The sequence below is a fragment of the Corvus kubaryi genome, unplaced genomic scaffold, assembly GCF_017639235.1.
Source record: "Corvus kubaryi isolate FWS band 111438036 unplaced genomic scaffold, C.kubaryi_AGA036_p1.0 135, whole genome shotgun sequence".
Taxonomy (NCBI): domain Eukaryota; kingdom Metazoa; phylum Chordata; class Aves; order Passeriformes; family Corvidae; genus Corvus; species Corvus kubaryi.
The window spans coordinates 1,426,226-1,441,675 of NW_024580669.1; the positions used below are offsets into that span (position 1 = coordinate 1,426,226).

General features: G+C 49.1%; 1 protein-coding gene across 5 annotated transcripts in view; it reads left to right on the forward strand.

The window, feature by feature from the left end:
* Positions 1 to 15,450, forward strand: part of PLXNA4 (plexin A4) — a 424,984-nt gene that overhangs the window by 204,105 nt on the left and 205,429 nt on the right. For all 5 annotated transcript variants that reach the window (XM_042052316.1, XM_042052297.1, XM_042052325.1 and 2 more), the window contains exon 4: positions 9,491 to 9,622. In XM_042052316.1, the coding sequence (XP_041908250.1) occupies positions 9,491 to 9,622 (132 nt within the window). The remainder of the gene's footprint in view (positions 1 to 9,490; positions 9,623 to 15,450) is intronic.

Sequence of the window (15,450 nt, forward strand, 5' to 3'; positions counted from 1 at the left end):
GAAACAGAAGCACCTGAGTGGCACTAGGATGACCTTTGAGATTATCCACTGGGATCACAAATACAAGCATCCAGCAGCAGGACCTTGTCTGTGAGTGTTGAACTTTCCCTCTGGGAACGTCAAACAGGGAATCCTTATTTTCCATGAAGGACCTGGAGTGGCTCTGCAGAGCACCTATGGCAGGATTTGTGCCTGGGAGAGTGACCCATGGGTGAAGACACTGCTCTGTTGCCAGTGGGATGGAAATCCTGCAGAGCTTGGGAAACAGACACGGAGGTTGTACGGGCTCACTGTGGTGAAGGAGCAGAGTTGTCCCACCCTTGTCCCCTCCCTGTGCTCTGACAGAATGGTCAGTGGGGGCACATCCTTCCCTGGTGTAGTTTCATTCCCCCAAAGCACTCACTCAGCTGGACAACACTTGTAAGAGCCCGAAGCCAGAAATTTGGATAAATTAAAGTTAAATCTCGTGGCTGGAGCATTCAAATGGCCTCTTTATTTGGCCAAGCACAACTTGATGCTGACATCGTCCCTCAAAGATGCCACTGATGCCAGCATGGAGTTTCCTAGGACACACCTGCAGGTCAATGCCTTAATTACCCACCTTCATTTTCCACTGATAGAGGACAGAGCACAATTTTTCAGGATTAAATATCTTTAATTTTAGGTTGCAGGGTTGGGGTAAATGGAGAACAAACGTCCAGGGTCTGTGGGAGCACATGCACTCCCAATGTCTGGGTCTGGGATGGCCACTGGCAGCAGAGCCAGGAGCTGTGGGGAAGAAGGAGGAAGAATAGCAGGTTTGGAGCTTGTGCACTGGTCAGCACAGCCCAGTCCTTGGTGGGGGCTGGACTGCAAAGGCCTCAGCCCTGTGCCATAGGTGAGTGCCAGCAGCCTGTTAATGGATTGCCTGGCAGCGCCTGTAGCTGAACACAGATGCTTGGCAGGCCATTACCTTGAAAAATGAGCTCTGTCGAGCTTGCCTTGTGTTGTAACAAACTAATGATTTGCATTGATTAGCACATGGCTCATGAGTGTCTAATTTATCAATCAGGGAGCGCCGGGGGAGCGTGTGTAAACCATGCTCTCAAAAATGATGTCATCTGTCAATGGGCTCCTGGATGTGAGAGCTGCACATACCTGACATGCTCTCCCTGCTGAGAGAGAAGGACCTGCTCATCTCCTTCCCTTTCCCTCTGTTTCCAGTTCTGGAGCTGTTTCACTTTGGGGTGAGCCCTGAAGTTCAGGTACAGCCTGACTGGACACACTTCAAGCTGTGTTTATTAGTTTTTATGGTGCTGGGAGCAGCAGTCAGAAAACCACTGTGTTAGGTGATGTCCAAGCCCAGAATGAAGGGCTTGGACAGAAGGTTGGTCTTTCACTTCTGTCTAATTTAATTCAGAATTCCACTGCAGCCAGGAGGATCTCTTGCTATAAATGTTAGTGGGGATCCACAGTGGAATGGGACACCAGTCCTGTGCTGTGGACTGGAAAAAAGGGGATCTCTGTCAGCTAGGAATTTGTTTTTGTGCTTGAAGGACCATCTGGCCCAAAGCAGGAGGCTTTAAGCTGAGAAAGGGTAGATTTAGATTGGATATTGGGGAGAAATTCTTCCCTGTGAGGGTGGTGAGGCCCTGGCACAGGTTGATCAGAGAAGCTGTGGCTGCCCCTGGATCCCTGGAAGTGTCCAAGGCCAGGTTGGAAGGGGATTGGAGCACCCTGGGATAGTGGAAGGTGTCCCTGCCCATGACAGGGGGTGGAACTGGCTGGGCTTTAATGTCCCTTCCAACCCAAACCGCTCTATGGTTCCATGATTCCTGTGGATCCCAGTGGGCTGGATCTGTGTGAGACAGTGACCCACCATGAAACCGGAGCACCCAGTAGCTCTCTCAAGGCATGGTGACCCACATGTCTCCAGAAAACAAAGCAGATGCCCATCAACATCTTGTCCCATGTTTCTCTTGGACCTCCTGAAGCAGGAGGACCCCTGCTCTGCCCCCTGCACCGTGCTGGCACTGCAGGGGTGATCTCCTATCCAGCAGTCACGCACAGCTCTGTTTGACCCAATTTCCCAGGATTACACCAGAGGTCAGTGGGTGACTCCTGCATAGGGATTAAGCCCTGTGGCCCTGCCCAGTGCAGCCCCCATGCCCCTGCCAGCCCCCAGGGGATTACACTGCAGTGCCTGCAGATGATCAGGACTAGCCAGCGGTTATTCCAGGAACGCTGTCTTCTTCAAAACCCTGTGCTGCTGCTGGGAGAAAAAGCCCTGAGAATTGTATGGCTGGAGAAGTGAGGAAGAGCCATTCTCAGGCTGTTGCATTGCTGTAGGTGTAGCAAATAAATCTGGTTTGCTGATGACAAGATTTGTTCAGTGAGACCAGGCTTGATGATCTTGGAGGTCTTTTCCAACCTTAATGATTCTGTGATTCTGTCATGTGAGATCTCCTGGACAAAAGAAATACAAACCAGGAACCTGATGGGATTGGAAGGAAAACAATCTGCTTTGCTGTCCCTTCTGTTTTGTGGTGTGCACTCAGGTGCATCTTTAGCTTGGGAGAGCAACTTTTACATGGGTGATAGAGATAGGGCAAAGAGAAACCCTTTTAAACTCAGAGAGGAGAGATTTAGATTGGATATTAGGAAGAAATTATTCCCTGTGAGGGTGATGAGCCCCTGGCACAGGATGCCCAGAGGAGCTGTGGCAGCTCCTGGATCCCTGGAAGTGTCCAAGGCCAGGTTGAAAGGGGATTGGAGCAACCTGGAATAGTGGAAGGTGTCCCTGCCCATGGCAGGGGTGGCACTGGATGAGCTTTAAGGTCCCTTCCAACCCAACCCAACCCATTCTGTGATTCCATGACTCTCCTGTCCAGATCAGCTCTCACCCCTGCTCAGAGTGGCTCCTGTCATGATCCTTTGGGTTCTGGACAGCGCTGACAGCAAGAGTTTCAAGAAAACTGTAAACACCCGGTTTTCCAGGCTCCTGCTCTCCATATGGCTGGAGGTGCTCTGAGATCTGTGTTTGGATGGGCTGGCATCGTCCAGACAAGAAGCACTTTAAAACATGTGTACCAGAGAAGAGAGAGAGCTGCTGGCTGCTGACTTAGGAACGAGTTAAGGATACCTCATCCCTTGCTCTTTCAATTAGCGTTTCTAAAGGCCTTTAGGATCGGTGGATAGACAGGGCTATTGAAATGCCATGTTTTATTAGGAATTGATCTCCTGTTAATAGGCTTTAGGCAAATTAGAATGGATTATTTTACTGGAAAACGGAGGGAAATGGGAGGAACGCGCAGTGTCACCGGCCCCTTCCCCATCTTTGCTGGGATCAATAGAGCTCCATCATGCAACCCAAATCAATGGAAAAGCAGGAATAGATGATCATCAGAAGGGCCTGACATTAGATCATACACTGCCTGCTGTGTCCTTTCTCCCTCTCCAAGCCAGGAACAGCAGCCAGCGGTCCTGGCGTCCTCTGGGGAACATTAGGTTCATAAACCAGGGAGGAACTGCTATTGGAAAAGCAATGAAGTATTAGTGGCCCCTGTGCAGTCGTAAGGCTGTGGCTGGGCCCTTCTCAGCGCAGCCTGGATTGATGTGCTGGGCTCCAGGGCTGCTTGGCTCTCCTGGAAATGGTGTTTGCAGATCCTTAATCCAACAGTGAGAAATGATGATGATTTTAGTGAGATGCCCTGCAAGAAGGAGAGGCAGGGACAGCAAAGGAAGGATGCCTCAGGGGGTGGGGAGGACAAAGCTTATCCTCCTCTTGCTTTCCTGCCCAAAACATTTTCCCTACTTTCCAAGGCAGTACCACAGTTGTGATTGCTCCCTCACACCCAAGCGGAGGCTGCAGGGTCTGATTCCATGACCTGAAGGATTTTCCCTTTGAAATCCACCCTTGCAATCTTCCTGGCAGCCATTTAATCTCCTCCCCTGGGAACTGGGGCAATTTCATGGCCAAAATAAGCCACCAGTGTGACTTGAGTGAGAGCTGCTGGAGCAGCGGCTGGAAGCGCTGGGGCAGGAGATGATGAATTCCCTGGAACTTCATCAGCCCAGAGGCTGCTGATGCTGCACAAAAGCAGAGTGGTGGGGAGGGATGGCTTGGAGGAGAGTGCCATGGTTCACCAAGCTCCTCTTCTGCTTAGTTATTCATTTAATTATTTGTAATGACTCTCATCCACCCAGCGTCTGCTCCTGTACTCGCCTGGCCGGTCATCGTGATCCTGCTCCCGACCACGCTCCCAGCAGCCCTGGATGGTTTTCAAGTGCTTTATACAGAGATATTAATTGAAGGGGGCTTTATTTTAACTCTGGTGGGACAGGAATGATGCTCTTGGGTAGGAGGTGATGGTTTTAGAGGAGTAGAAAACAGCTGAGCCCAGTTGGCACAGTGGAAATGATCCTTTTTTTATTTTGGTGCCAGAGAGCAGTCCAAGCTGCTTGGACAAATAAAATAGAAGTGAGGTTGTAGCAGGAGATTGGGTTCAGGAGTGTGTTTCTGAAGTGAGTCTGAAGATAGTTTTGAAGGGACATCTTCCACTAGACCAGGCTGCTCCAAGCCCCATCCAACCTGGCCTTGAACACTTCCAGGGATGGGGCCTGAAAAACCTCTCTGAGTAACCTGTGCCAGTGTCTTTTTCTTGAATAAACCAAAACTGGACAATGTTGGATGCTCTAAACACTGATTCACTCTACGGGATCAGGCTTTGATGCGTCTGGAGTAAAGCTCCTGAAGTACATCTGTGTGGATGGGTTTTAGCGGGAAATGTCACTTTACAGGGAGGAATAACATGCTGATAGAGGTATGTGGCCCTCTCTGGAAGGCAGGTGTTTCTGTTGCTCTGGTGAACTTCAAGATATTTTCTTTTTCGTCATAATCATGATTTATTTTCCAGCAAAGGCACCAAGTGCTTGCTACCACCAATTCCTTCTTTGTCCTCCAACCCCACCGCTCTCTCCTGGATCATTTTGAGTCTATCCCCATGATTTGGAGAGGCTTATTGTGTCCCTCACTTCGATAACTATGTCATACCAACCTCTATGTCCCTCTTAGAAGTGTGGTTGAGGCATCTGCCACCAGCTTGCTGGGGAAACTGTCCTCGAGCATCAGCCTCCCATGGATCCCTCAGCAGCTGGGGAGGTCCAGATAACGCTGACAAGCACCAGCTGAGTGATGGAAGGTATCTTTTACCTTCTTTCATCTCCCAGACCCATGGGCTGCTCGCCAGGATGCCTGTGGGTCTAGCCATGGCCAGGGTGGGAGCTCAGAGAAGGCCAGAGCCTGTGTCTTTAAAGATTAATAGTGTTGTTTGCTCATTAAGGAGATTGTTTTGAAGTCAGCGCTAGCCAGAACATTCGAGTGCAAGCATCTGTTTGCTACTGGGAGAGGATATTTATTGTCTGATACTTCAATGGATGTAAATAAACAGCCAGCCCTAGATAATGTTCAGACAAACAAACAAACAGCTGCCAGAATAGGTCCCTTGGTAGTTGACCTTCGGGAAGCATCATGCTGATGTTTCAATAGCAGCCGGCTCTGCAGAGCTGAGCCCAGTGAGTGAAGCCTTCCAGGAAGAGGAAGGATTAATGTGCAGCCTGAGAGTGCTGGGCCCTGGGAGCTCCCACATGTGTTGGGTTAAGAGAGGACAAGGGAGCTCGGGGTGCTGAGCTGAGCACCTGGGGGTCTAAGGAGTGTGCATGGGCAGGACAGACATTCAGGAAGTGGGAGCAGGTAGATGATCCTGTGGTGGAGGTGATGGGTGTGTTTGTGGAGTGTGGGTTGTGCTGGACTGAACATTTTGACACACACGTGTGGTCCTGGACCCCCTCACTTGTTGCTTCCCTCCCTCTTGCCTTGCAGAGGAGCTCATGGTTCACAGGCAGCTCCCAGGAGAGATCCCAGCTGGACTGTCAGTCAGGCTCCCATCCTGCAGCCCAAAGAGAACATCTTGAATATAGGAATGCCCATCAGTCAGAAGAAAACTCTATCCATGCCAGCAGCCCAGCTCCAGGTGGCGCTTGTGGCTGATGCCAGCAGAGAAGAGCAGGAACAGAGGGAACAGGTGGTGTGTGCCTCAAACTCCCTGCAGTTGCAAACTTGGGGAGCTTTCTGAGCAGAGATTGAGTCTGAGTCCCCGACTTTAGTGGTGATCACCTGCAGGTTTTGATGAGAATCTTCCCATTTTTCTTTCACTCTTGCTCTTTGATTTTTTTCACCAACCCAAGTGCCCTGGTTCCAGCGGGAGCCTTGGAGCCAGGAATAAACCTCTAAGAGAAAGTGCAGTTCTGTTGTCTGATGCTCAGGACTGTGAAGAATGTGCAGGGAAGGTGGAGATCATATGGGCTCTGTGCCTGGGGTCCAACATAAGAAAGACAGAGTTTAAGGCAGGTAAAGGGATGTCTGGAGTTAAGGGCCAGACTTCTGGCTGCAGTATCCGATCACCACCTCACTGCTGGGGCGGGGCTCGCACGGGCTGTGCAGCGTGGGTTGATGTCTGCCAGATTTTCTGGCCTTTTTCTGAATTTTCCTTTTTCTTAGCTACTAGATTTTACTAGAGAGAGAGGTTTCTGCACTTAGAGCTGTCGGGCTGTGGGTGTGTGAGCACATGTGTGTGTTTGCACGTGTACAGTGCAACGAGCCCTGTCCCTCCCTCCCTCCCTCCCCCTCTGCAAAATAATGACTTTTCAGGCAATTAGGCCAGCAATAGCTGTTAAATCACTTCCGAGTAGCTCTGTATTCCTGGTGTGAAGCCTCTGTAATCTTTTACCTGCACCAAATGCATAGGGGAGATCCCTGGGGGCTGTGCCTCCTGTCTCCATGGTTTGTTAACTCCAGCCGGCTGTTTCTCCAGCCTGCCTCTTCCATCTCCAAGCTTTTTCCCCTCTAATGGGGCCTGGCAAAGGCTGAGGACAGCGACTCAGCCCTGGGATGATAATTGGCTGCTTACATATCTGGCGGCCTGCAGATCTGACCCTGGTGGTGCTGAAAAATCAAGGTCAAAGCAGCAAAGATGTGAGGCTGGTTTAGCACAGGGATCAGTGGAGAGTGGGGATGCTCTGACGGGAATGAGAAGCCACGAGGGACTGGGGGAGAGGCAGAGTGGAGACAGCAGACAAAGCCCCCTGACTGCTTCCTGAGAGGGAGAATTTGGAGCTGGAAAGCCTTAGTGGAAAAGAGGAAAGGCTCCTGCTGTGGGGGTATTTGATCTGCTCAGGGCAGAGCCCCAACAGGGAGCCTCCTGTGCTCCTCAGCCTGCAGCCCTTCCTGCCTCCTTCCTTTCCCCTGACTGTCCTAAGGGGAATGACTCAGCCCAAGCCGGTTGGCATCTTTGCCCTTGACCTCACGGGTGATTCACATCAGTGTCCACCTTCAAGAAGGAAGACTCAGAGTAGCTGAATTCCTCCATGAGGCACCACGGACATGAGCGAGCCCCTTGCTCCCAGGCAGCCGGAGCTGGTGGGAGTCAGGGATGTTCAGTGCTGGGCTTCAGAGCCCGAATTCTTTGTGTGTCAGGGATGTTCAGTGCTGGGCTTCAGAGCCCGAATTCTTTGTGTGTCAGGGATGTTCAGTGCTGGGCTTCAGAGCCCGAATTCTTTGTGTGTCAGGGATGTTCACTGCTGGGCTTCAGGCCCTGACTCCTTGGTGCATGAGGGATGTTCAGTGCTGGGCTTCAGGCCCTGACCTCTCTGTGTGCTGATGTTGGACGTGTATTGCTGTCACCAGCAGATCCATCAAAATGACAAATTAACTGCAAATCCTCCCATGTCACTGGACCAGCCCAGCAGCCAAGGGCTGCACGTGCTCCCACTTCTGTGGAGGCTGATGGATAACACGTAGCCCTGAGCACCCTCCACACCCTTTGCTGGCACAGAGAGCTCCTCTAACTCCTTTCTGTTTCATTTTCCTTATCTTTCCTGGGGAAATCATATTCCTTTGTTGTCCCACAGCAGGTGAGTACATCAAGGAAGGACAAAGATAACAATCTGTATATCACTGCTATCCCTTTGCTCATACTGAGTTTCCAGACCCTTTATCATTCCCTCTCTTCCCTTCTCTTTGACTTTCTAACACAGAAGATGATTCAGGCTCAGTTTCTTGGCTGAGAGGTTGATACAGAAGGAACAAGTGCAAGGACTGTGCCAGGGAACAGTGGGAACAGGTCTTGACACCATAAGTTCTCCACAGCTTATTTCCTTTGGGTGGGAAGGGTGCTTTTTACTCAGCTGTCCAACTGCAGACTGGGAATCTTTGGTCAGGAAGAAATGGAGATCATGATGTGGGGCATGACAGAGATCTCCTACAACTTTGTTTCTTTTAGGGAAAGGTACTGCGATGTTTGTGTTACTGCAGGATAGAACATTTTCAGCAAGTGAGAGGCAACACATGGGAAACAGAGAGAGAGATCAGGAATGTGGATGCCTCTCTGAAACATGACTGTGGGATTTGCTGCTGCACAGAGCCTCACAAAATCCGGAAGAATTCCTGTGAATAGCTCCTTTATCCTGTCTTGTTCTATATTGAAAGGGATTGCAAACCTTCTCCAGCAGCTTTTGAGCCCGAACTCTAGAAATTGTTTTTAAGCAGGTAAAGAAAAGTCTGTTGTTTTCTGCTTTTTCTTCTGTATCACTGGATCATTGTCAGGGATAGACCGGGACTGTGTGTCTGCTTCCTCCTCATAATCCCAGTTATTGATGTCCCTAAGTGACACCCTGTTATGAGATGTGTCTGGAATCATAAGGTGCCACGTTCGTGCAGGACTGATTTCAATATCTGATCTATGCAATCAGCAAGAGAAATAGTCTGTGTTGCACTGAGCACTCTGCAATAATAAATTGCCCTGTGGAACATTAGCAATAAGAGCAATAATATTATCTGAGTCGCATTCGAGTGAGTCAGCCCTGCAGATTTGTGTGTTTTTTTATCATCTGCTCATCACCACCACAGATTCTTCCCTCGTGCCATCATTTTGAGCATGGTAGATTTGTCCAGGCGGTGACAGGAGAACAGTGACAGTGCCAGATAAAAGTGAGAAGGCTCTGCATTGTTCTTACAGTGCTCTTGAGTTGATGGGACCAGCAGAAGTGATGAAATCTGCTTTACCCTTTCTGTGAGGAGGCTGGGGAAAATTCACTTTGTGTTGACAGTGGTTGTTGTCTGAAAGACCCGGGCCACAATACATTTGTCCAATGATTATTTTGTGTATATATTTTATCAATAGATATATATTACTGTGAGGGTGGTGAGAGAGAAGGTTGCTCAGACAAGTTGTGGCTGCCCCTGGATCCCCGGAAGTGTCCAAGGCCAGGCTGGATGGGGCTTGGATCAACCTGGGATAGTGGGAGGTGTCCCTGCCCATGGCAGGGGTTGGAGTGAGATGGTCTTTAAGGTCCCTTTCAACCCAAATCATTCTGAGGTTCTGTGATTATTTGTTTTCAGTGGAAGGAGGAAAAATCCTCACATTCTCCCTCTGTTTTTGTTGTTGCTGCACAGATCCGTGTGGATGGCACCACCAAGAACACGCTGGAGTACGAGATCGTGCAGGTGGTGGACACTGGCCCCATCCTCCGGGACATGGCCTTCTCCATGGACCATGAGCACCTCTACATCATGTCTGAGAAACAGGTAAGGACCTCCATCAAGTCCATGGTGCTTTAAAAACCTTTTAGCTCCATCGTGCTGTGGACATCAGGGCTGCTCACGAATCCGGGCAGTGACCACAGTTCCTACAAGGATGTGCTTCGTTGTTGACCTCAGGATTTTTATGCTCATAAATCCATGGCATTTATACTCTTGTGCAATATTGAGGGGCCTGGGGCACAGAACTAAGGGGGCAGGAGCCACCCCCAGGGTTGCTTTGTCCTGCTGGCTGCAGGACAAGGAGTTGCTGCTGCGTTGTTCTCCACCCTCACCCAAACGGCGGCTGCATCTGCCACAGACACAGGAAGGTGTAACACTGAATGATTTGGCTCTAACTGGAGTTTTTGGAGAGGCTGGAGCCTCCTTGGGACACAGTGGGCAAGAGTGTAGGATGCTGCCTGCCAGGGTGCAGGCCAAGCTTAGTGTGGTGTTCCTGTTGTATTATTAGTATTATGATTGAAAATGCTGGCAGCCAGATTCCAGGGAAGGACCAATCTGGGTGTTCAACATGGAATCCTTGCTGATTTCTTGGCCTTGGGAAGTTTGCTGCTCGGGATGGGAGTAGGAGGAGGAACTACTTTTACATGAAAAATCCATCATTTATAATTAGTCCTGTGGGTGTGCAGGATTACTTGAGCTATCATACCTGGTTGATTCACAGATGCTCATGAGGAGCTTTAAATCCACAAAAAGAATGGGGGCAATAAGGAATTGTGGTGAGGTGATGGCAGTTTCCCTACAGTGCCACTTCAGTGGAAGCCACCAGTCTGAGTGGGACATGTTCACCCATACATGTTCAATGGTCTATTAACAAGTGTTACTGGTTATATTTTCTAATCTATGAGGGTCATTTCTTCTGCTCACACCACTTTATTTCAAATGTTCTGTGATGTCTCCGACCATTTTTCTCTACCGTGGATGTTTATACCTAAAATTTGGTGTGGGGAGAGGAGCAACTCTGTAAATTCCTCCTGATTAAAGAGGCCAAGAGGTGCAATAACTCAGGAGAAAGGACAGGATGACAGAGCTGGGATTCCTTCTCATCTGCTCCAAGCTGGGCCAGGATGGGATGTCACTTCCAGTCCTGAAGTGAAAACAGTTCTGGTTGCTTTTTGTGATGGGGTGGGAAGCTGGAGGCAGGTGATGCCCGAGATCCTGCAAGACTTTGAGCATGACACCATTCCTTTTCCTCATGCTTTTACTGTCTGGGTCCTTTCTTTTTCCTTCTGCATGGAATGGGGATCCTTGTGGGTCAAAGCCCTGGAGCAGCACAATGAATGCCCCAATAAGCAACCCACTGATGTCAGGTTTGCTCAGTGTCCTTTTTGTGCAGGCCCATTTGAGGTCACCTCAGACACCACGGCTGACTTTGCACAACCCTTCAGATTTACAGAGACTCCCAGGGGCTGTCTCAAACCTCTGGGGAAAAGGGCAGTGGGACAGCAACATCCATTCCCTCACATCCTTAAAACATGAAATCTGGAACTAGAGGAACAATTACTTTTTCCTCCAGAGACTTCCAAAAACTTATTCTTGCTGGTCCAGTGACTACCTGCACTTCCCTGACCATTACAGCATGAGCAGATTCATTTTGTGCTTGGCTGTTCCAAAGCACAGGTTTTATCTGGTGTTTTTAGGGCCCCAAGCCCTGTAGAGAGCTCAGGAGCTCTGAGCCCCTTGTGATTTATCAATCATCTCCTCCCACCCATCTTTGACGCCCATGGGTGTCTGTATGAGAGAGGCTGGTGAAAAAGGCAGGGAGTGTTGTTATTTAAAATCTGATGTGAGCCTGTGAAACACTCAGCACTACATCAGCTTTTGCCCAAATCTGATTTTATCTGAGGCAGGTGAGTGACAGCACTGCCAACACAGCACTACAGTCACTACCTGTGTGCTCATGATAGAACACACTTCAGTGCTAGAATAAATTCATATTTGTAGAGCCTCAGTGAGTGGGTGCAGGGGTTTGCCTTTGCTGGAGGCAGGATTATGAACAGGCTGCCCTTAGGGAGCAAATATCCTACCCACTCTACAAGCCATGTACTAGTCTTTTATAAAAGGGTGAAGATCTGACTTATCAGAGGTTTTCACTGCCCACAGTGGTTTTGGGAGGTCTGGGGAGATGAGGGACAGGGGTTTGATGGCTTGACCTGACCTTTTCAAAGATAGACAGGCACCAGGGCTTGTGCCATCCCTGGGGAAGGAGGAGGTTTCTCCTCCCTCTGTCTGCTGGGCTCAACCCTGTCTGTGCCCCAGGGATAAGAGTGGTTCTGTTATTACCTGTGTAGTTATTAAAAGCTGTTTTCATGGAATAATGGAGTCATTCAGGTTGGAAAAGGCCTCTAAGATCATAAACCTTTGGCCAAATACCCCTGCGCCCACTAAACCACGTAGTGAAGTGCCACTTCTACTTGTTTTCTGAACACTTCCAGGGATGGTGACTCCACCACTGCCCTGGGCAGCCTCTTCCAATACTTAACCACTCTTTCACTGATGAAATTTTTCCTAATATCCAACCTAAGCCTCCTCTGGTGCAGCTTGAGGCCATTTGCTCTTGTCCTATCACTGGCTGCCTGGGAGAAGACCCAGACCCCCACCTCACTACAACCTCTTTACAGGGAGCTGTGAAGAGCAGTGAGGTCCCCCAAGCCTCTTCTTCTCCTGGCTAAACAGCTCCGGCTCCCTCAGCCACTCCTCACAGGACTTGTACTCCAAACCTTATGGTTTTGCCAGACTTGGCTGCATCTCTCACCAGCCCCCCACAAGAATGGAAGCTCTGGTGATAAAGCCAATTTCTCCAGTTTGTCCCAGTCTTATCACAGCTCTGGACATCCCAGCAAGGCACCCTTTAACCTGGAACACCTAAAACAAGCTGTCACTATAAATCTGGATACAAGAAGCAGCTTTCTCATGCTGCCAGAATAATGCCCTGGCCTTTTTAAGGTCAACTTGTGCATGGGAGTGTTTTCCTCAGTGAACTTGGGGGTCCTTGTGTTGCCTGTGGGGGTTTTCCTCTGGAGCTGAACTCCCTGGGCTCCAAGGGAGACAGAACCCAGCTCAGCCTTGGAGTCTTAGGCTGAAACAAGTCCTTCCTTGCAGCTCCTCTGGACACTGAGAGGCGACAAGCAGCACTTGCCCACTCAATCAGACGTGCAATTCTCTCAGGAGCAGGATGCAACAGCTTTTCACCATTATTTGGAAATATATATTTTATAGGGAGAGTGATTGAAAGAGGGAGAAGAGATTTGTCACTGAAACCCAGAGGCAGAGCATACAAAGATTCCCTCATTTCCCAGAGCTGTGGACATCTCTGTGCTTTAGGTGTGAACGTGTTTCAAGTCCCTGTTGGCAGCACAGGGAAAGGTTGGTGCACACATGGGATCTGTCAGGACTGATCTGGAGATCATCCCTTTAACTCCAGCCTTCACAAACACTCTGAGGGAGCTACAGACACTATCCCAGCTTGCTCCAAGCCCCATCCAGCCTGACCTTGGACCTTCCAGTGGTGGGACAGCCACAGCTTCTCTGGCAGCCTGTGCCAGAGATCATCACCCTCACAGCCAAGAGAACTTCTTCCTAATATTCAATCTGAACCTACTCACTCTGTCTGAAGCCATTCCCCCCCCGTCCTGTCACTACATGCTCTGTAAATCTCCTCCCCAGATTTCTTGTATCAGTGCATTGGAGGCTGGGACTGTTTCTTTCTCCTTTTCCAGTTTCTGGTGTGCAGACAGAAGAACCCTGTGCCTCACATTTCGATCTCAGGGGATGAAGAGCAGATGGGAAATGCTGGGGGAACAGGAGGGTCTCTGCTGCAGCTTTTCTGCTCCTCATCACACATTCCTGTGCTTCCTTGAGTCCCTCTTCCTCACCTAATCATCTCTGAATTTCTTTCTCTTCTCATCTGAGAAGCTCCCTGGAACTCTTTGCAGAGATTGAGATAATTCTTTCACCCCTTTCACATTCTCCCTTCCCTCTCCCTCTGATCCTTTGCAGCCCTTCCCTCTCATTTCCAGGCTTGCACTTGCTTGTGCGTCACTCCTGCATTCCTGGCATCCCTGCTCCTTTGCTCTCTCCTCTCCCAGCTGTCTCCACACTGCTGACTGACCATGTCTCCTTGTTTCCTTGCTGCTCAAGTGTTGACACACCCACAGAGCGCACCTCTGCATGCCAGGAGGTGCAGGATGCTCGTTCCCCTGGCTCTGGACTGACATTTGGAAGGTCACCCACATCACCCACTAAATAACTCTGTTTCAGCACGTTGGACTCCTGGGTCTCTCCCAGTATTTTGCAAAGCTGATGCGACACATGGAAGCAACTCCGAGACACAGGAATCTCAGCTCTTCCCTTTGATATAGAGGGATCAAAGGGAAGAGCTGGAGAAAATAACCTTAAAGGCTCAAAATCCAGAAGGTAAAGCACAAGAGGTGTCAAATTCATATTAAATCTCAAGGATTTGAGCTTTCTCTTACTTTTGATTTACTATTGGTTAGGGAAGACTGTTCTGCAACCAGGTTCTGAGCAACCTTGTGTTACTTATGAGCAGCTTTACCCATCCCTGGAAGTGTCCAAAGCCAGGTTGGACGGGGCTTGGAGCAACCTGGGATAGTGGAAGGTGTCCCTGCCCATGGCAGGGAGTGATATGTGATGGTCTTTAATGTCCCTTATAAAACCATTCCATGATTCTGTGTTTGCCTAAAGGAAGGAGATTTGCTGTCCCTCTCTGTGCAGGCAGGTTTGTTCCGTGGGTCAGCTTCACGCTCTGGTGGAAAGTTGTGCTTTTCCCCTGTAAATTAGCAGAAAGTCACCCACAATCTGCGAATAAATCACATCTGTGCAGTGCTATCATTCCCTAAAACCATTACAGTGTGTCAGAGGTGAGACTGGGTAGGGTCATGCGTAGCAGAAGCAGATGGGTATTTTGGAGGCTCTTTTAAACTTTGGCAGCGAAATATCAAATAAATATGTACTTCAACTAAAGCGTGGCAGAAAGCACATTTGGTAAAAATTAAGTAACAGTACTGCAAATCATGTTGACAGGGTCTTTTTGGCCTTCTGTGTCTGTTTCTCATTAAAATGGGGAAGGCTTATACCTATTTGTCTCCTGAGATTTATTCTTCTCCCCTCTGCCGCTGAGTCACTATCAGCAGCAGAATTTTTGTTTGCAAATTAGCTGCTGAAGAGGAGGGGGTGTCTGGCCAGTTTACTTCTGATTTCATGACCACTGATTAAAATCTTGTCTGCTGTTTATGTTATTGTATCAATTAGTTAAAGCAATCATTAATAACTTTGCTTAATTATGGCTTAATTTCCTCAAATGTGGTCTTTGCACAAGATATCAAGCGGCATTAACTCCTGGGTTTGGAGTGGCTGTTTCCAGGGGATTTTGTCAGTTTGAGGCTGTCCCCAGAAACACTGGCTCGAGATCACAAGCTTTAAAAATAACTCGAGAGGTTTTTTTTCCTTTCAATTTGCATTTGTTTGTTTGTGAGCCATCAGGTTGTGTGCAGACCACGTTTTTCATCATTGGGCCAGAACCAGAAAAAGCAGAAATGGCGTTTTTTGAAAACAGGAAGCTGGGATTGTCTAATAGGTGTGACGTCTTGACCTGGGGATTTAAAAGCAGCAGAGACACCCAGAAACTGTAAATTTTGGGGCTGTTGTTGCAGGTTTCTGTTGTTCTGCTGTCTTGGAGTATTGATTTAGAAGGGGCTGTGAAAGGTGACCACTGTGCCCATCCGCTCTTTGGATGACTCTTTGGTCTTCTGCAGGACTTCATTACTCAGCTTCTGGAAGGGTATTGGCAGCATCAT